Raw genomic sequence first — 22,468 nt, 5'->3', positions numbered from 1 at the left:
ACACTCACAAATAATCATATTTAATTTCTTTCAAAGTAGGTTAAGTTATTAAAAATTTCCATATATTTAAGTAGGTACTTTTATCTAAGTTGCGTGTGAGCTATCAACAAATAGGTACGTTATTTAATAATACCTAACGTGGCAGAGTTTCAAAGGCCCGAAGAATATAAAAGAAGATGTCTTGAAGCATTAGTACGAATTCCAAAAATGGCTTCAGCAAGAGTCTGTCTCGCTCTGGTGATCTGTATTGGAGCCATTGGAGGTAAGCAACCCATATTAATTTATAATTCTGCTTTTGCCATTTTTTGTTTGTACCACGTCGGTGGCAAACAAGCATACGACCCGTTTGATGGTAAGCAGTCACCGTAGCCTCTTGACGCCTGCAACTTCAGAGGTGTGACATGTGCGTTGCCGACCCTTTAAAAACCTGTACATATACCCGAATTATAAAAAAAACCTGAATGGTTGACCTGTGCTTTTTCAAGGGGTAAAAACGGGACCCTATTACTAAGACTCCTCTGTCCGTCTGTCCGTCACCAGGCTGTATCTCATGAACCGTGATAGCTAGGCAGTTGGAATTTTCACAGATGATGCATTTCTGTTGCCGCTATAACAAAAAATACTAAAAAGTACGGAACCCTCGGTGGGCGAGTCCCGTTCTTTACTATTACCTAGCTACCGTATTAGTCGGCTTAAGCTAACTCTGCATGGCATTTGCAATGACCAATAAGTGTGTTAATAATCAATCAATGTCAAATTTCTATGAGAGTATGCCGTTTATAATGACAGCGCCTCACTTTGTTCTATAAAAATCGGTCCAAAGACTGCATAGTTAGCTTAGACAAACTCTACCTATACTTACCTTGTTTTCTTAACTACTAAAAAATAGTAACTATTACTTATAAAACCAAGAGAATGATTCATTTTGAAAGTAATTAGTTTGCTCGAGTTTTCGCGGTAGCCCGGTGGGTACTAAATTGTAAAGTAATGATGCGATTTAATTTCTAAGCCAGAGGCTAAAGAGAGAGAAAAATCGATCTATCTGTTTTATTGTTGGTACAATTCGATTCTAAGTTTTATAAGTTTTATAACATACATTAATTAGGGTGTGTGAAGTCCCCAAGCCACAGGCGCCCTGTATGTAAGAACGTGAGAAGCGCGCTGCCTTTTAGTGTGAATAATTATTTATATACCTATACCAGTCGGCACTCAGCCTGAGTCCAAAACCCACCTCCCCGACCATCCTCCCTACAAGTGACTGAGGTATATATATACGCGACAGGAAAAATTTCGATAGCGCGATGTAGAACATTCCAATTTCAAAAATTTACTGACGGCAATTTTGGATTGTATGACACTTGTGCTGTGTTTGTGTCTAATAATAGAAGTGATAAATTGAAAAATGGCCATGTATTTTTTTTTCCAATAAAACAGTAAAACGATATCTGAGGACCCGAGAGGCCTCTTAACGCGGATCTCAAGTGAAAATTGAACGAAATGGTCGCCATCTTGAATTGCTTTCTATTGACTCGATCTTGATGAAAATCGATATCTGGTGATCTGACAGGCCCCTTAACAAGAATCTGAAGTCGAAATTAAACTGAACGATCGCAAACTGAAGGGTCGGCAACGCGCGTGTAATATCTCTGGTGTTGCAGGCGTCCATAGGCTACGGTAACTGCTTACCATCAGGCGGGCCGTATGCTTGATTGCCACCGACGTGGTATAAAAAAATCTTGGTTTTCTTTATTTTCGACCCGATCTGGATTAAAATCGATATCTGAGGATCCCAGAGGCCCCTTAAAACGAATCTGAAGTCGAAATTGAACTGAACGGTGGCCATCTTGAATTTATTTATTTTCGACCCGATCTGGATGAAAATCGATATCTGAGGATCCGAAAGGCCCCTTAACACGAATCTGAAGTCGAAATTGATAGGAACGGTCGCCATCTTGATTTTCTTTATTTTCGACCTGATCTTGATGAAAATCGATATCTGAGGATCCGAGAGGCCCTTCAACATGAATCTGAAGTCGAAATTTAACGAAACGATCGCCATCTCGTATTTCTTTATTTGGTCCGACATGCACTTTTGGCCGATTACCTCACCAAGATATTTACCGATCGGGTTATCGGGTATAATGCAGTGATCACCGTTCTTTCACTAATAAAGTGCCGACTAATCAGCCATGTTTGCTAACTAGTCGCGGACTAATCGCCGACTACAAATGAAGCCGGATAGTCGGCTTACCCGATTAGTCGGTACATCCCTAGTAAGTACTCTTCAAATTGTTATAAATTACCTACAAAAAACTTTTTCAGCAATTCATCTCAACGTGCAGGCTTACCGCCTCGCCCGATCCCCTGACAAGATGGAGGCAGAGTTCCCCGACTACTCCGCCGAGCGAAGCCAGGAGCTGCAAGACCGTGCTGATGATGAGTCAGACTATTGGAACAGGGAGGGCGTCAAGTATGGGAGCAGAGGGGAGGAAGATTACGATAACGGGGAAGAACGCAGGTGAACTGCTGTAGAATTTCTTCTTTTGTACCTTAATTGCTAATGTTTCTTGTAAATAAAATGTAATGTAAAAGTAGTAATAATAATATCTTTATACTATTACGATACAGGGAAAAGAACGAAGAGAAAAACCAAGACAGATACGAAAACGAAAAGGAATATCAGGAAAAACAACAAGAAACTAACAGTGACAACACCGAAGACCGTTACAACGACGACAAAGATGACACTGGTACGTCTCTATTGTGTTCGTATTACAATAAAATATTCTATACATTAGAGTCACGCTTTTTATTCTGATATATAACCTTATTTTACAGAAGCAGCACAACAAGCCGGGCAGGACCATTACGGCCAGCAAGAGCAGGACAACAAAGGGGAATACTACGAGAGCGAGGGAGAGAAACGCGGGAGCACCGCCGGCAAAGACACGGATGACAACGCGCAGCGCTACGAGGAGAAGGGGACGGAAGATATGGACAAAGAGGGGGATAGGATAGACAATTATGATGTGGAAGGGGATAGTCCGTCGTTCAGTTATGACAATAATTAAGACTTTTGATTTGTGGAATTAGTTTTAAAATGAGTATAAACATTTAATAAATATTGTTTTTTGGAATTTTTAGATTGTGTGCAGTAATATTGGTAGTTTTATTTGCAATCCATCCCCTAATTAATGATTGTAGGGGCGAAAGAAATGAAATTTACAATTAGTCATGTCAGTTATTTAGGCATATGTAAGTACATGTAGTGGACAATTTAAAATCCTGTTGGTCTCGTTTGATAGAATCACTTCTAGTGTAGTATCTTGTTTAATATCACGATATACTATTATTAAGGCAAGTCCGGGGCTCTATTTCATCACGGTGACACTTGACACCTGACACTGACAAATTTCTGTCCATTTCTGGGTCGATAACGAATAACGGTAATGGTACTTAGCGTAAATATATGGTTTACTAATGTATTGCCAAAAATCGTTTCCCGAAGTATTACTTCCCAAACTATTTTACGCAAATTATCATTTGACAAAATTTCATTTCGCAAATTTTCATAATCCAACCTAACCTAACCCAACCTAGTACGTCATTTTCATTTTGCAATATGGGGTTGGGAAATGAAATGATTGCGAAGTAAAAAACTTGCTAAAATTTCATTTGGGAAATGAAACTAATGCCGTAAGTTTGTTGGGAAGTGAAATTTGGCGAAAAATATTTTGGCTAAACGGCGGTATCCCAAAAAGATACTTCGAATTGCCACTATTAGGAGTTGCGATTACTCCACCGACAAGAGCCAGGCTCTTAAGAGTTATGATGATGCTACTATAAGGAGGTAATTGTCTCCGTTGTGAAACAGGGGCCAGATGGGACGTGAAGGATAACACATATTACTATTCAAACAACATTTATTATTATATTTATTTAGTTTTATATTTTTTGTAGGCCTTTTCCTGAGTTAGCAATGCAGAAAAGAGTGTATTATCTTAAATGCCGCCAACACACTTCAAACAACTCTGGTGTTTCGGGTGTCCATGGGCGGCGGTAGTCGCTTACCATCAGGCGATTCGTCTGATCGTTTGCCTCCTATATCATAAAAATACTGATTGGCGAGATTACGCGGGAGAGAGACGAACCCACGAGCTTGCGCCAATCTAGTTATTATTGATAATAAATATTGATAACTGATGTCAAGTGATGTCGCACTGCCAAGTCAGGAAAAGCCCTCACACACGAGGTTTTTTTTAGTAAATCAGTTCCTGAATCTCTATGGTCTATGGCACCTGTATTTTTGTATGGATATATCGCCATGGTCACAGAATATTTGATTTTAAATTTAAAATGATCAGCTCGTGTGATGTGCCTAATTTAAGAAAATGTGCTGTTTTAATATTGATTTCGATTCAATCTTAAAGTTGGTCAGAGATCTTCTGAAACTGGATGATTATCACCAGGTAAGTCGTTACTCCACCCAAAATCTGCAATAAAAAAAACTATTCAGTTTAGTTTGCCGATTAAACTCTGGCCCTGAATCGGCTTATCGAGCTCTGGAGAGCTGTTAGAGGACTAGATCTCATCTTTCACCGTGCATCTTCCCAGTTCGTCTGGAGTCGGGCCTATGAATAATTATGTTTTCGACAGTAGGTATGCAGACAATTATACAGTTATGATTCTCTAGGTTTTTCCATCATGTGGCTTCTGGGTATCCTGGACTTTTGCGATTGTCAATTTCAAGTATGACTAGGATATTGTACTTAAGAATAAACATAGGTACTGTAGCTGTTGCTCCTGGTCGTCTTTCCGACGGCAGTTTCAGGGGCCCATCTAGTTAGCGGCAAGTCACCACCTGCCTCGATAACGTGTGTTAGCATTATTCTGGCAGGTGTCCGGACTGCATTCACAGCCCTTAATTCTTTCCAGTTTTGTTACAATACCTGCTGAGACCGGTTTACGGATACTATCTATTGTTGTACCCGTGAATGGGTTCCAGTCTTCCAGTATGAGTTCTACATGACATCAAACTTGTCTTATAGGACCGATGCGGTGCTGGCTTCGGTCCCACGCACGCCTCCCAAAGGTCCGGGACCACATGGTCCCGAGATATGGAAAAACATACCGTAGCCATGAGCGGCCGCGCCAACGCGTAGACACCGAGTGGCATGTATTTGGCGTTGCTGAGTAGGATCTGCTTGGCGAACTGGTCCAGCTCCTTCGAGAGCCGCTCGCACTTCGGGGCCAGGTGCACCATCAGGTGGCTTAGCAGGATCTGGGTGCGCTCCCTCTGATTGTAACATGATTATAATATTAAATATGAGAAGTTTAGTATTTGTATAACAAACAGCTGTAATAGGTGTAAATTGCCAATTGAACAACTAATTTAAGCTCGAATTTTTTTGCCCAAGAATACGGTAAACAAAAGCATGTTCTTCAATCGCTGTTATGGCTGTTATATTTAAAGATTATAGCTTTTAGTTGAAGAAAAATATCGTCAGGGAATTGGACGAACCCCAATTCCCTAGTTTTTTCTAAAAAGTCAGCCAATGCTGAATTTTGAATTTCGCCAAAAAAAAGTACCTACTAATACATGGGATTAGGCAAGCAGGCTCCTATAGATATTGATATATCACTCAGTTGTCCAGAAGCGCTCGTCTTGTGACTGCTGTCCGAGCCAGTCCGAGCAATATAATGATACAGAGACAGTCTAAAGACTAGAGTAGAGTAGGTGTAAGCGTTAAGCTTGAATGCAAATTACCTGCTCCTGTGTCCAGTGACAAGGTTCTATCGTCAAGAGGAGTGTGATGACGTGAAACAGACTCCAGTTGATTTGTATTAGCAACTCGTACAGGATCCTTTCACCATGGTCAACTGCGGAAAACGTCGTTACATTAGTTATATATCAGTGATTTTCAACTTGAGGGCCAGAACCCCCAGAGGCATTGTGGGGGTATAGTTCGTTTGCGTTAACAATGCAGTAAAATCATAAGTCCACCGGCCTAGCGATGCTAGTAACCAATAAAATCGTTCCTAATTAGAAAATATGCCTTCTACTGGTCACATAGTACAGTGAACTTGACTTTTTAATTAGGAACTATTTGATTGGCGGTGGCTACGCCGGCGGACAATGATGATTCTATTGCATTCTGAACGCGAATGAACTATATATAGGTTAATACTATACGTAGGTTACGGACAGCGGAGAATGCCAAGACAACTTTTTTCATCCCAAGGGGTCACACCGAGTTGATAATAGCAGCATGACCTTGGTACTAATCGTAGATCCCGTTGGTGGCATTAAGCTGTCGCACGCTCTGAGAGAGAAAGTAAGACAACATGATCTTACATCTCTGCAGAAGGTAGTATGGAGTCACCACCAGCCGAATAAATGTAGACATGAGCACGAACATCAGGAACAAGCCATTGGACGCGTTTAGCTGTCTCGTGAGCTCGCTTATACGTTCGTGGGAAAGAGCAAGACAGCGAATGGTGGCTTGCGCTTGTGACAGGGTCATGGAGTCTCCTGAAAAGGAAAACATTGTTTTTTTTGGGAGTTATCTTTGGAGGAAATTGCCACACTAAGGATTAAACATTTTTTTAAATACTTGATTAATTTCTGAGTTATTTCAATAAAAAAAAAGATTTTTCCATTAAGTAACTATAACCTTTGCATGACTAAGTTCCATGATTACGAATCCAAGTGTAATTAACTCAGGCACATCGGAAATGATTTAACAAGGGCGAACTATTTAGTTCTTGTTACTAATCTAGTGGTCATCTGGGCGATATGATGATTGGGCATATAATTAAAAAAAACCGGTCAAAACTATGTCAGGCCCTGCTCAGTGTAGGTTTCCATGATTGCCCATTCATCACAGTAAGTGGACTTAACTTAGCTATGATAAACGGTGACCACATAAATGAGCAGTAGCGTAGTTAGGCGTCGGCAAAGCGGCCCCTCACCCATGGCCTCGCACTAAAGGGCCTCGCATTGCACACATTGAAAGAAAAGGGCCTCGCAGGTGCGACTTCGCCCACGGCTAGATTAGTTCACGCTTCGCCACTGTAAATGAGTACTACTAGATTGGAGTCTTACCTGGAGTCTTCGCTGGCTTTGTGAAGCAGTCGACCAGTGTGTTGCGTTCAGAGTTCAGTGGTCTCAACAAGTCTTCCAATGCTGTAGTTGGCTCCAACTCGAACTTAGCTTGGAAATGAAACCGTGCAATTAATTCATGTGTAGTGTTCTTTATGACTTTCTCCAAATTGAATGTATAATGTAATGTACCATACAGACTTATTAAGAACAACCACGGCCAATATGGCACGGCACTTGCATAAAGTTTCCCATGGAGCAGGGGTGCGAAACTCCTCGCTTCGGACAAACTCGGCTGCGTTCGGCTCAGCATTGCTCCGAGCAATTATTAGGGTTGGCACAGATTGATGTCCCGTTGCGTGCACGGCCACAGATAAGATAATGACTTGAATTTTGACAACCCTAAATAGCCGAAAGGGATAGTGCCATATATTAGAAAGGGACAGCACGATTCGACCCTGAACCCCTGTCAAACTTTGGATTTGTAGGAAGTTTCCTTTCTGTACGGTAGTACTATTATTTATTCTGTGCACGTAGTGCCTATAGTCAACTGGCAGGTACTGACCTATGCGCAACGTTGCCAGCTCGTCATTCACAGCAACCACGGCGGCATGTACGGCCAGTACGGCACAGCTCCATTGCAGAAGAACCAGAACTCCCATCAGGTTTCCTATGTAATATGGCCCGTACATGCACATTATGTACCCTGCGAATTAAACGATTTTCATAACAGTTTGGTGGGTGTTGTCTTCCTATTTTACAATGCAATTATGGACTCCATAGGTGTAAATGTACAGATATTACAATGCCGTAATTGAATTATTACAACGCTTCTGTTTTCTAAAGCATCACGTGATCACTGATTAACCGTCATAGAAAATAGTGTCGGACGCCTCGGCCCGGACCCGGACCGTTTTAACGTGAGTCATTCTCTACACTGACATCGACTCACATACATTGGTTAAGTCAAATGTATGGTGGTGCCGATGGTGGGCATCAGAGGGTCTACCGCGAACACCGAAGTTCGCAATTCGGAGACATCTTTCTTTTTTACTCCAAATAAGGCGTAATTAGAGTGACAGAGAAAGATGCCCGCAATTTGCGAACTTCAGCGTCGAGCGTGCATGCTCGGAGAGTACCTACATTCCATGGCTCACAGGCACAGATTATATAATAGTTCTTACGATCACAGGTAAGAGTAACTACTTACACATTTTGCTGTCTATTAAGGGGCACAAAAAACTATAAAAGTCAGCTATCAAGATGGAAGCCGCCCACAAAGGTATGCAGACAATAGTAATGCTTTTGAACTTTTCGCTCCTTGCCGATGGATTGATTTTGAGTTCTGTGCTGACCTGGAACAAATAACATTTAGATAACTATCTTTACTACTACTTTTATAATTATAAAGTATGGTCCCGTTAGTGCAAGAGTGAATAGACTATAACTGAAGCAGGAAGCTACATCTCAGCCTCTCGGCTTTCCAGCAGGTGACTCAGGTGAGTCGCTATCAGCTTCTATTAGCCCCTTACGGCTCGGCCACGACTTTGCGCGACGGCGGCGGCGACAACCACAGGTGGGAGCCGCATATTTTGACCAAGGTGTATAGTTTGTGAGTTAGGGCGTGTAGAGTTAGCAGGTTGGCTCTACATGAGATCTGATAATTTTTTGGCAGTCCGAGCCATATGGTCGGCTTGGCAACATTTTACACGATTTTTTTTGGTGGGACGACTATTTATATCACTTTCTTGCTTACAAAATAGGTAGAGTAAAGAAAAGGAAACAAAATAATCGTCGACGAGTGTCATCTTGGCTAGATCTGATACCTGTCGCAACTGATCCAGCACGTGAACGAGGTGGTGCATCCTCTCTGGCGCCATGTAGACGGCGACGCTAGCGATCATCATCATCAGCAGCATGTCGGAGCACCACACGAACATCTTCAGCGTCGTCTCGCCGATGCGGATCCTCTGTTCGGGCTCTAGGCAGATGTCCAGGATGAAGGCTGCCAGCATCACGGCATCTGGAAGGTGAGATTGCAAATGAAAAAAAAAGCAGTTTTTCGGAAGTTTATTTTACGCACGTAGAAACCCAACATTCTGGAGAGAGGGGTGCCAGTCAATCAATCAATCAATCATTTATTGCACATAATGGTTACGCAGGTCAGATGGAATATAATATAATTATTGATCGTATTATGTACCCTGTTGGGTGCAGCAAATAAGGAGACAAGCACTTTCATAATAATTATAAAATAAATCTAGGTTTCACTTAATTCTAGGTATTAGTTATAATTTCTTCTAAGTATTCATTTAGAGAATAATAATATTTGGTCAATAGAAATTGTTTTAGCTTGCGGATAAATTCTGTTTCACTTGATTGTTCTTTTAATTCTTCCGGCAATTTATTGTATATTTTTATCGACATTACGAAAGGCCCGGTTGAGAGCATCTTAAGTCGTGAGGCTGGTAGCAAGAGTTTATTCTTATAACGCATTTCACGGGTTCCTATTACATCTTTGCGTTTTGTATATAATTCAGGGTAGTTTCTAACTTTACAAATTAACAAATAGTCGTCGAGGGTGCGCGTAAAGTGTAGCGTGCAGACGCCGGCGTATGTTGACGAACGGATATGATAGGTGTAGGTATACTCACTAAAAACAGTCATGATAAGACGCTGTGCCGCAGCGACTCACAGCGAGGGGGTGGAGGGCGAAGGGTGCAAACCATCGAGGGTCTGCTTGAGGCGCAGCGGGCAGACCCCGGCGTGAGTTGACGCGCGGAGTAACAGCGCGAGCGCACCCGATAGGTACTATAGCGAAGGTGCTGGCTATGGTGGTTCAGAAGGTTTGTAGCTGAAGTAAAACACTTGTCTATGTACAAGAATTGAATGAATTTATTTACAGAATACACGGTTTATATACAAAAATGGTGGAAAGAAAGAAAGAGACATATTTACATAGAAGAGTGAAACAAGAGATAAGGAGGTACGCTGGTACATGCCGCAGGCGCGCGCGGCGCGCCTATAAAACTGAGTGGCCCGCCTTCGCGAGTCCTTTGGATTGCCATCGGAACCAACCACGGACGCACCTATAATCGCACCAAGCTAATTCTCAAGTCTTTTTCATAAAGAAAAAGGTACTCGAATCGCGCCCGGCTCGCCGGAGGGGATCACCCCTGGAAAGCCTTCTGCTGCGAGCCCCTGCTGCGAATCCAGCCCCGGCCCCCGGAAGAGGACCCGCAGTTCGGACCGGCAGAAATGCGTCGGTAAAGGACCCAGCGAACTCCAGAAATGGAAGACGACAAAAAAGGCCCCCCCGCCCCTTCGGGGCGGGCGGGTACCCACGGAATGGAAGCCCACCAACCACCCGCAGCCCAAGCACCAAAACTCGCGGCCCCCCCCGTCCCCTCGGATAGGGTGGGTAGTTCACAAAACGAGTTTTTACAACTACCCGCAGGAAAAGCAGAAAAAACACCGACAGATGCCGACCAACCCGCCGCCGCGGGACATGTGGGTATCCTGGAAAGTGCTTTTTCTCCACCACCCGCAGCCACTGAAGAAGACGACGAACTGTCCGAGTTCACAGACGCCCTTGCATCGGACCCCGCCGAAGGCTCTCCCAAGCTCTGGCGGTCGCCCGAACCTGGCCGCACCTTTTCGCCGCTCCCGAGGGAAGCCCAGGACCGACTCTCCCCTCACGAGCAACTGGAACGTGACCGTTTCCTGGTTCTCCGTCTGGGGCAGGTCGGCTACATATCTCCTTGCATGGAGGCATGGATGGCGGCCTACATCAGGCTCCAGGGGCACGCCCTGGGTGACGACGTCGAGTTGTTGCCAGAAGACATCCCGTTCCTCCAGTTCCTGGAGGACCACCCGGCTGTCCTTCAACCTACGGCGGTCAAGAGAAAGCCGGACAGCAGCCCGCCAGAAAAACAAGACCCCAAGAGGGTCTGCCACAACATTTCGCCGCCGACTGACCCGCGACTCCGCGCTCGTCCAGGAGCCGCCCCGCAGCCCAAACAAGCCCACCCCGCTACCAGGGAAACCGCCATCAACGAGGCCCCCATGCAGGGACCCTCAGCTCCGCCACCCCCGCCCCCCGCGCCCCAAACCGCGGGTCTGGGACCCAGCTACGCCAACGCCGCAGCCCTCCCTTCGGGCTCTGCCGAGGCGTGCGACGAGACCAACGGCAGCAAGGCTGCCAAAAAAAAAAGAGAACCTAATAAGCAGCACCCAAAAAATAATAAAAGTATCAAAAAGAGCAATGATACAACGCAGCCTTGCGGTGACGATGTTGAGGGTAGAAAAAAAAATGAAACATCCAAATACCCTCCCATCGTCGCCGAAATTCTACCGAACTGGCCGAAGGTCTTGGACGACATCGCGGAGGAGCTCGGAGAATCGCCCTCTACCAGGCCGAGGGGAGAGGGCATCCAATTCGAACCGCGCACCGAGGCGGAGTACCGCCTCGTGATACGTCACCTGGCAAGACTGGAGGCTGAAGCGGTCGCGGCCATTAACGAAGCAAAGAAGAAGGGGGAGACCACCGACGTCGTTAAGCCGCTCTACAACGTCTACGGGCTGGACGATGAAAAGCGGTTTAAAGTGGCCATCAGAGGCCTCCCCGAGAAAACCCCGATTCCTAGCATCTTGAACGCCCTGGAGAAGATTGGCCACCCCGCAGAGTACATCAAGCAAATAAACGCGAGAGCGGGACGCCCGGGCTGCATATACTTCGTGCAGCTCGTGGGGACCGCTCGGGAACACGCGGAACTCTATGAGGTGAAAGAGCTTCTCCACGTGCGAGGAGTAAAAGTGGAGGCGTGGAGGGGAAAGAAGGGCCCCCCGCAATGCCATAACTGCCAAGGCTTTGGACACTCCTCGCATGGCTGCCATCGTGAACTTGCCTGCGTCCGCTGTGCGGAGCCTCACCTGGCCAAGCAGTGCACCAGGCCCCTCAACCAGAAGGCCACCTGCAAAAACTGCAGAGGCGAACATCCAGGCAACCACCGCAACTGTCCAGCCTACAAAAAGGCCTACCGCCTCTGGAAAGCCGGGAAGACTGCCCTCCTGGCCCCGCTCCGCCCTGGACCCACAACCAACGCTTCAGTCGCCAAGCCCACGGTGGAAGAGTCGGCGCCAGCAACTCTGATGGCGCCGGCAAACCCCCCCACCCAAAGGGGGGATAGCAAACTGCAGCAGGCCTCGGGACCGGGACCTCAAGCGGCGAAAAAGAAGGCCAAAAAGAAAAAGAAGCCAGCAACAACGACAGCGACAGCCCAACCCCTCGCTGCCCCATCCACATCGAAAACGCCAGCACCGGACACCAGCATCGCGCCCCCAGCTACACACGACCTCGCCGCTCTAGTGGCGCAGCTCGCTGCAGTAGCTCAGGCGCTCACAGAAACCCTAAACACGCGGCCTAAAATTCAATAGGCTGCGTGTAGTATACTGGAATGCGCAGGGGCTACGATCGAAGATCAGGCAGCTGCGACAGTTCCTGAAGGCGCAGGAGGTGGACGTGATGTTGGTGTCTGAAACACTCCTGCGCGCCGACACCGCTCTTAAACTTCCTGGCTATGTAGTGTACCGAAAAGAAGAGGTCCTACCAAACGGCACTGCATACCGGGGCCTTGCTGTCATCATCCGGAGGTCCATCATACACCAACCGGTGGATTATCAGCCCCTCGACTCCTTCTACGCACTAGGAGTCGACATCAGAGTCTCGGGCCACGACCTCAGGATTTTCTCCATCTACCGGCCGGTCGGACCCGCCGGAACACTTGTACGCGACCTACTGAAGATTCTCAGTCCCCCCATGCCTGTCATCCTGGCCGGGGACTGGAACGCGAAGCACCTGGCGTGGCACGCTGAGAGGCAGTGCCCAGCTGGCCGCGCCATCTACAATGCCGCCGTGGACCACAACTTCGAGGTGTCTGGCCCCGAAGAGCCGACACACTACGACGATCGGTACGGGACCGCCGACACCATCGACTTCGTGGTCCACAAAAACGTTGACGCAGCCTTCCACCAGGAGACTCTTCCCGACCTGCCGTCGGATCACCGCCCAGTTCTCCTGGCCCTGGAAGACCTGCCCATTAAGGCCATCTTTACCAAAACAAGACGCCGCACCTGCTGGGAAACATACGCACAAGCCATGGAGGGGAAACCCCAGACCCTGGCGGTCTCCACAGCAGAAGAAGTGGAGATAGCAGCCTCCACCATCACCTCCAATATCCAGGACGCGCTCAATACAGCCTCGCACACCATCCAGAGTGACGGGAGACGCCCTCTCCTACCACAAAGGATTCTGGACCTGATTAAGCGAAAGCACGTCCTGAGGAGGAGATGGCAGACCACCAGATGCCCCACACTGCGAGCCGAGCTGAACAAGCTCGTCAAGCGGGTACAAAAGGAGCTGAGCGACCACGCCGCGGAGAGCTGGGAGAATCACATCGCGTCCATAGACGGTGATGTCCCCTCCATCCACCGTCTATGCCGTCAACTCGGCACGACGCGGGATTCGATTCGCCCTCTCAAAGACGCGACCGGACAGCCCAAGTATAAGGCGGAGGACAGGGCGGAGATCTTCGCTGTTTGCTTGGGCAATCAGTTCCGGCCCAACCCTGTCGGTAACGAAGAACACCAGCAAGAAGTCGAACAACACCTGGAGAGATACTTTGAACAACCGCTGGGGATAGAGGAAGATCCGGTCTTCTTCACACCCGGCCAAGTGCAGCGAACTCTCCGTCGCTGCAAACCAAGGAAAGCCCCGGGCCCAGACTCGATCCCGAACGCGGCTTTGAGTCACCTGCCACTGCGCTCCATAGTGGCAGTGACTCGCCTGTTCAATGGGATCATGCGCTCGGGCCACTACCCGTCACCGTGGAAACTCGGCCGGGTGATAATGCTGCCTAAACCCGGAAAAGACAGAGGGAGACCGGAGAGTTATCGTCCGATCACCCTGCTCAGCACCCTCTCCAAGGTGTTCGAACGGCTCTTGCTGAGCCGTCTCCAGCCCTTCATCGAGCCGAGACCGGAGCAGTTCGGCTTCCGAGATGGCCACTCGACGACCCTGCAGCTCACCAGAGTGCTCCATTTCATGACGGCAGCCATGAATAGGAGGGAGCACACAGCTACCGCCTGCCTCGATATGGAGAAGGCCTTCGACAGAGTGTGGCACGAGGGGCTGATCTACAAGCTGTCGAAGACCGAAGCACCCAGGCGCACCATCAAGGTGGTGGCCTCATTCCTGGCCGACCGCCGCTTCAGAGTGGCAGTAGAGAATGCTGTCTCGGAGGAGCACCCGATCCTCGCGGGCGTCCCTCAGGGCAGTGTCCTCTCGCCGGCCCTCTACGCCCTCTACACCGACGACCTCCCGGTCGTCGGGGACGTCAAACTGGGCCTCTACGCTGATGACGCGGCACTCTTCGCCTCGTAGACATCAATCACAAGCACGCTGCCAAAAAACTCCAGAGGTCCCTGGACGTCCTCCCCGACTGGCTCTCCAGGTGGAGGCTGTCGGTGAACGTGGGGAAAACACAGGCCCTGCTCACCGGGAACACTTTCCAACTCCCGCCGCCTCTCCGTCTACATGGCGAAGAGATCAACTGGATGCCGCAGATCAAGTACCTGGGCGTGACACTTGACCGGCGGCTTACCATGAAGCCACACGTGGACGAGGTGGTCAGGCGCGTCAAATGCGCTCGCACCCTGCTCCGTCCAGTGCTCCGTAGCAACCTCCCCCGCCGCACGAAGCTGGGGATCTACAAGACGTATGTGCGGTCCCGCCTGACGTACGCAGCCCCAGCCTGGTACGCGCTGACGGCTGATACCAATAAAAAGAGACTGCGTGCGCAGGAGAATGCGACCCTACGCACTATAGTCAACGCTCCCCGCTACGTGCGAAACATTGACATCGCAAAGGGATTGAAATGGCAGAGCCTGGACGCTTTCATAGGTCACCTCTCGAGCAGGATGTTCGAGCGCGCAGACCACTCCCGACACCATCACCTGCAGGGCATCGCGCCGCTCCACGCTCGCCCGCCTGACAACCGCCGCCGCCAGCGCCAGCTCCCTAGGACTCTGGTGCCAGCAGCTGAGGAGGATGAGGGCCCCAGCAGCTGAGAGGAGCCGCAAGCCTCAAGCTGCAAGCAGGCCCAAAAAACATCAAAAAGAAACACTGGCCATGACAGGCCATCATGGCCAATCACGGCCAGTCAGAAGCCACGCCCAGAATGAGGCAATGAAGAAAGACCCGCCCGTTGTAACGGGCGGCGACACGCTACCGCCAAAAATCCCCCAAAGGGATGGTAAGGCGTCTCGCCCCTCCTCACGGAGGTGCGATTGAAAAACGAGATCGCGAGTCCTTTCGCTCGCCGGCCGCTGTGGAGTCAACATCGTGTCGTCGGTCCGCCGTGCCCCGCTGCTTGGAAAGAAGACACGACGAGTCCGACGAAGATGCTGCAGGATATTCCAACTGTCCTTCTCAGGACAATCAAAACTGCTCTTATCAGAGCAATTTCATGTTTCTCCGCCTAACCGCGGAGTATGTCAATCGCACCGTTCCTCAGCCTCAGCACACGGTGTCAATCGATGTATCTTCACTTGTGTAGTGTGTTCCCACAGGGTTCCCCCTCAAGCGAAGCGTACCGGCAGGCGAATGGTGCGGCCTCGGCGGGTTGTGCTTGTAGGTACTTGAGCGGTCGTGGTTGTGTTTTGTTCATTTCTTCGTTTCAGGATGCCTTTTTTCTGTTGTTGGTTGTTGTTGTCGTTTTTGGTGTCTTGTGTTGTCGGTAAACTCGGTGAAACGGTCAGTTGCGTCGTTATATTTGATGTTGTAGCTGTAGGTATACTCGTAGTTGTGGCTGTAGGTACATTCGTTGCGATCGTTGAATTTGTAGTTGTAGGTATGTTTGTTGAACTCGTAGTTGTAGGTATATCTTGCTCGGTGTCGGCGATGATGAATGCGGGTTTTAGGCGGTCGATCGAAATATTCGTCTGGCGGTTAGGTAGCTGCAGAGTGAATATTTTGTCGTTTCGTTTTAGTACTCGGTAGGGTCCGTCGTAAGGTGCTTGTAGCGGCTTCTTTACGGCGTCGACTCGTACGAATACTTGTTCACAGGTTTGAAGGTCACGATGTACGAAAATAGGTTTCTTGTTGCCATGCGGGTTTGTTGCTGTCGGCGTTAGGCTTTGTATGGTCGCTCGTAGTTTTTTTACGAAATCGGAGTCCATGGTGACGTCATCGCGCGCAGGTACTAACAGTTCGCCGGGTAATCGTACACTGCAGCCGTAAGTGAGTAGGGCTGGGCTTACACCGGTGTCTGTGCGTAGTGCGGCTCGTAGTCCAAGTAGAACGGTAGGTATTGTGTCGATCCATGTCTTCTCGGTTTGTAGTCTGGCCTTGAGTGCGGCCTTGAGACTTCTATGCCATCGTTCGATAATTCCGTTCGACTGAGCGTGATACGGCGTTGAACGGGTTCTTTCGATGCCGAGTAAGCGGGTAAGTGACGCAAATACTCGACTCTCGAATTGCCGTCCTTGGTCGGTCGTGATGGTAGCGGGGCATCCGAAGCGGGAGATCCATCCTTCGTATAGGGCTTTAGCGACGTCTTCGGCGGTGATCTCGCATAAAGGTATCGCTTCGGGCCATCTAGTTGCGCGGTCGATCATTGTGAGTAGGTATCGATGTCCGCTGGCGGTAATAGGTAGAGGTCCTACAAGGTCGATGTGAATATGTTCGAACCTTGTAGTTGGCGGGAAACTCGAAATGGGGCTTGCGGTGTGTCGCTGGATCTTCGCACGCTGGCAGTAAACGCATGCTTTTGCCCATTTGCCTACATCGGCATTTAGTCCGGGCCAAAAGTAGCGTTGAGCAACGAGTTTTCGTGATGTTCGGATTCCGGGATGGCTTATGTTGTGTACTGCGTTGAAGGCGGCACGGCGTTGTTCTTCGGGCACATAAGGTCGTAAGTCCGTGCTTGATGTTTCGCAGTACAGTTTTGTTGTAGTTCCGGGAATCGTGACTTGTTTCAGCGACAGATTATCTTGCTGTGCGAGTGTTCGAATAGTGTCGCTATCTCGCTCTTGCGCTCTTGCTAGTTGTTCGTAGTCGATAGGAGATGGACATGCGATGGCTTCGATGCGAGATAGGGCGTCGGCAGCGGCGTTTTGAGTTCCCGGAATGTGTCGTATGTCTGTTGTGAACTCACTTATATACAACAGCTGACGGGTGCGGCGCGGTGATTCGTTGTTTGTGCTAGTCTTCGTAAATGCGTAGGTGAGCGGCTTGTGATCGGTGAAAATCATAAGTTCTCTTCCTTCGAACATTTTTCGGAAATGTTTTGTACTTAGGTATATTGCGAGTAGTTCTCGATCGAAGGTACTGTAGCGAGTCTGGGCGTCGGAGAATTTCTTCGAAAAGTAGCCAAGTGGTTGCCAGGCATTTTCGACGAATTGATTAAGTGAAGCTCCCGCGGCCTTGTCGCTCGCATCGCTGAACTTGCTAGCGGGGCGTGGTGGGAGGGGTGCGCGAGCAAAGCGGCGTTTTGTATGCTCACTTTGCACGCGTTGAATGCTTCATCGGCTTCGTTGTCCCAGCTGATTTCCGTTTTGTCGCGCTTCTTCGCATTGTGTAGGTATTTGCAGAGTGGTGCTTGAATTTGTGCGGCGTTTTTAATGTTTTCGCGGTAAAAATTCAGCATTCCGAGAAATCGTCGTAGCTCGTCGATGTTTTTCGGCTTAGGATAGTCGATGATTGCTTGCACTTTCTCGGTAGGTGGTCGTATGCCGTCTTTGCTGACTTCGTAGCCTAGGAACTTGACCGATGGCTGTCCGAATACGCATTTCGACGGGTTGATCGTTATACCGTAGTCTTCGAGTCTGCTTAGTACGGAACGTAGATGTTTCTCGTGCGTAGATTCGTCGGTCGATGCGACAAGTAGGTCGTCGACGAATGGGAACACGAAGTCAAGGTCGCGCAGTACTTCGTGAATAAAGCGTTGAAACGTCTGTCCGCAATTTTTGAGTCCGGGGCACATTCTCGGAAATTCGAATAGACCAAATGGAGTTATAATGGCGCTCTTCTCGACGTCTTGCGCTGCTATTGGTAGTTGTTGGTAGGCGCGGTTGAGGTCCAAGGTGGAGAATATTTGTTTGCCGGCGAGTTGGTAAGTAAAATCACGTATGCGTGGGATTGGATAGCGGTCGGGCTTAGTGATTGCGTTTAGCCGTCGGTAATCGCCACACACACGTAAATCACCATTTTTCTTCGGTACGACGTGAAGAGGTGATGCCCAAGGGCTTTTGCTTGGTCTGCATAGGCCCTGTTCCATCATGTTGGCAAATTCTTTCTTCACGAGTTCGTAGCGGTGCGGTGCAATCGGACGTGGTCTGCAGTGAAGTGGTGGTCCGGTTGTTTCGATGAAATGTTCGACGTTGTGTTTCGGGCTAAGCTTCATGGAGGTAAGACGAGTTGTACCAGGGTAGTCGGCAAGTATGTTGTGGTACGACTGTTGCACGTCTATACTGCGCACGGTAGGTATGTTTGCAGTACAGAGTTGTGCGTTCGTGTATAGTAGAGTCTTGCCGTCGATCAGTCGTCTCCTCGTGATGTCGACTATGATGTGGTGGTAGTCCAGGAAATCTGCACCGATGATGGGCTTCGATACTGCAGCAATGATGAATTTCCACCGGAATGGTCTGCGTAGATTGAGATCAAGCTCCAGCGTCTTCTCGCCGTAGGTAGGAATAACTGTATTGTTAGCGGCGTACAGTTGAAAAGGTAGAGGTTGCGCCTTCGTGCCGGGTGTTCTTGGTAGGACGGAGATGTTCGCCCCAGTGTCTACCAAGAAGACAAGTTTGGTAGTTCGGTCTCGTACGAAAAGGCGGTGTGATTTGGTGGTAACGCCGGTTTCCGCCGCAGCCAGCGTTACGTCTAGTTTTCCGATGGTGCTGCTGTTGTCGCCGGGATTGGTCTGAAATTGCACGGCTGTGCACATTTCTGGGCGTCCATTCCAAATCGACGGTGGTAATGGCAATATGGCATCGGTGAGCTTCTGCGGCTGCGTGGGCTTCGGTTTCGGTCTTGCGATTGCGAATAGTTTCGTGGACGCGACGGGAAACGGCGATGAGAGCGGCTGTAGCGTTGGTTACTGTAGTTTTCGCGCGGTCTTGAACGCAGCTCGGCGACTTCGAGTGATAATCTTCTTATCTCGCCGATGAGGAATTGGGTGTCGAGAGCTGACGTAGTCGGTGGAAAACCCATCTTCTTGGTTGTGATCCTCTTCTTGCTTCTTGTTCAGAGTCGGTGGTCACCACTATAGCGAAGGTGCTGGCTATGGTGGTTCAGAAGGTTTGTAGCTGAAGTAAAACACTTGTCTATGTACAAGAATTGAATGAATTTATTTACAGAATACACGGTTTATATACAAAAATGGTGGAAAGAAAGAAAGAGACATATTTACATAGAAGAGTGAAACAAGAGATAAGGAGGTACGCTGGTACATGCCGCAGGCGCGCGCGGCGCGCCTATAAAACTGAGTGGCCCGCCTTCGCGAGTCCTTTCGCTCGCCGGCCGCTGTGGAGTCAACATCGTGTCGTCGGTCCGCCGTGCCCCGCTGCTTGGAAAGAAGACACGACGAGTCCGACGAAGATGCTGCAGGATATTCCAACTGTCCTTCTCAGGACAATCAAAACTGCTCTTATCAGAGCAATTTCATGTTTCTCCGCCTAACCGCGGAGTATGTCAATCGCACCGTTCCTCAGCCTCAGCACACGGTGTCAATCGATGTATCTTCACTTGTGTAGTGTGTTCCCACAGTACCATGCATTCTGGAGGGTGATCTGCTGAAATGATAATGAATTAAAATAGGTGAATACTCACTGAAAACAGTCATGATGAGGCGCTGTGCCGCGGCAATGGAGGCGGAGGGAGAGGGGCGCCAGCCGTCGAAGGTGCGCGTGAAGCGTAGCGGGCAGACACCGGCGTATGTTGACGCGCGGAGGAGCAGCGCAAGCGCACCCGATACTACGCATTCTGGAGGGGGATCGGCTAAAATTATCATGAATATTTATTGTTATGAAATATAGAAAATTCGGGACCTACACAAAACTATCTTTTGGGTCCTCTACTCGAAAGTTTACCTTCCCTACGCTAGACTACCCAACCAGCTGCCGAGTCAATTGTCCAAATATCAGTGTTATTGCTTGTTACTTACCTCGGTTTTTATTTATTTCATAATTTACGAGATTATCTCCCGTTGGCCATTGCCCAGGATAACTGAACATTATTAGGTTAGGTATTCGTTTGCTATTTTACTTAGAATTTTATTTCAAATAAGCAGTTCCAAACAGGCAGTTTTTAATCAGTGTAGTTAAAAAACAAATTTTCCTTTCACAATAAGCCCATTTAGTGAATTAATATTTGCTAATTTGTGTGATCCAAAGCAGATACCGTAAAGTTTACGCTTTATAAATTAAAACAAATAGCTGTTTTTCTTTACAGTTTTTTTCCTTATTACTTTCTTGATTAGTCTCTCCTGCCTGTTGAAATCATAATTTAATTCGGGGTTCTAACATTTATCAACAGAACTTGATCAAGTTTTTCTGTTTTAGTAAAAGCGGATTATTTTCTAGTGAATGTAATTTTTCCTGGAAACTACCGAGCGCGCTCCATCAAACATGGATATGGACTGCGCAACAAGTGCCTTGGTCGTGGTTCAGGTGTTACCTATACTGGAAGTGGTTTCCAATTATTTTCTATTAAAATTGTAGGGTCACGGTCATATATATTTATACATTTATTCATCTTAATATGAGCGTAAAGTCCACTTAGCCTGTCCACCCTTGAACCTAAATGGTCGCGTACTGTGCGGCTTAAGAGGAATTTCATCCTGCGGACGCTTCGGCTGTGGAATGAGCTCCCTGCCGAGGTTTCCCTGAGGGGCTACAGTATGGGGTTCTTCAAAAAAGGAGTGTACAGGTTTTTAAAGGGTCGGCAACGCGCATGAAATATCTCTGGTGTTGCAGGCGTCCATAGGCTACGGTGACTGCTTACCATCAGGCGGGCCGATGCTTGTTTGCCACCGACGTGGTATAAAAAAAACCTGACCTGATATCATGAAATATCATTAGGCATATTAGGTATTTCCGGGTCTCTCTTCTATCTTGATAGTAAATTTAATTTGGTACGCAATGTATGATTGTTTCAAAAACATTTCGGTAGTTAGTTTTATACCTATTACCAGATGTGTTTCGCTTATTTTTAGGGTTCCGTACCTCAAAAGAAAAAAACGGAACCCTTATAGGATCACTCGTGCGGCTGTCTGTCTGTCTGTCCGTCTATCTGTCTGTCCGTCTGTCTGTCTGTCCGTCTGTCACAGCCTATTTTCTCCGAAACTACTAGACCAATTAAGTTAAAATTTGGTACACATATGTCAGTTTGTGACCCAAAGATGGACATGTAACGTAAACATATTAATTTTAAACACGGGGGCCACTTTTGAGGGGTAAATGAGAAAATTAAAAAATAAAGTTTGTGAAACTATATCGTGTTACATATCAAATGAAAGAGCTCTTTGTGAGAATCTCAGATATTTATTTTTTTAATATTAAAGTAAATAGTTTAGAAGTTATTCAAGAAAATAGGTAAAAATGACCATTCCCCCCTTTATCTCCGAAACTACTGGGTCAAAAATTTTGAAAAAAATACACAAAATAGATAAAGACCTATAGATCACCGGAAAACCTATTAGAAATGTGCAGTCAAGCGTGAGTCGGACTTAATTACTTAGTTTTTGATCCGACCCCTACATGTTTTTTAAAGACATTTCACATAAAAGATACATTGTTTAAATTGTGTAATGTACGGTGTTGGCAAGTCCAACAGAACATACTTGTTATATAATGTATTAACTCCTTTTTACACTCTGTTATTTTACTTTTTCTGTTTCCATGTAAACGGATAACAATTAGAATCTATCCTTCACATTCACCTTACAGGTGCTTACATTGTGTGTGCTTTAAATACAATAAATTGTGACCATCAAGACGGGCTTTCCTTCCTCGCCTTACTGAACCAGCCATTCCACCTCACCGCTGAACATACGGAACCCTTGGAACGCGAGTCCGACTCGCACTTGGCCGGTTTATTTTATTGGGATTCGTTCGAATTGTCTTTTTAGAATAAAATTAGTTTCCAGATTTAGACAGGAAATACTTAACTTTAAAATAAAGTTAAGAAAGTACAGAAAAATACGATTAGGTAGTTTTATGTAGGCGAGCCTTGGGGGAGGCCTATGTCCAGCAGTGGACGTCTATCGGCTGACATGATGATGATAATGATGATGTAGACAGCGTCTACCG

The 22,468-nt window shown here is 47.6% G+C and overlaps 1 protein-coding gene across 1 annotated transcript; it reads right to left on the bottom strand.

The window, feature by feature from the left end:
* Positions 1–4,368: 4,368 nt before the first annotated feature.
* Positions 4,369–20,169, bottom strand: LOC134750303 (gustatory receptor for sugar taste 43a-like). The gene is made up of 9 exons (XM_063685465.1): positions 19,989–20,169; positions 8,929–9,125; positions 8,313–8,457; positions 7,668–7,808; positions 7,106–7,213; positions 6,356–6,532; positions 5,768–5,880; positions 5,132–5,296; positions 4,369–4,493 (listed from the first exon to the last, which is right to left on the bottom strand). The coding sequence occupies exons 1-9, from the start codon at positions 20,167–20,169 to the stop codon at positions 4,425–4,427; spliced, it is 1,296 nt and encodes a 431-aa protein (XP_063541535.1). The 3' UTR covers positions 4,369–4,424.
* Positions 20,170–22,468: the final 2,299 nt, after the last annotated feature.

The sequence above is a fragment of the Cydia strobilella genome, chromosome 19 (assembly GCF_947568885.1).
Source record: "Cydia strobilella chromosome 19, ilCydStro3.1, whole genome shotgun sequence".
Taxonomy (NCBI): Eukaryota; Metazoa; Arthropoda; class Insecta; order Lepidoptera; family Tortricidae; genus Cydia; species Cydia strobilella.
Note: the sequence above shows the minus strand (reverse complement) of the source record. Positions and strands in the feature narration are given on the sequence as shown.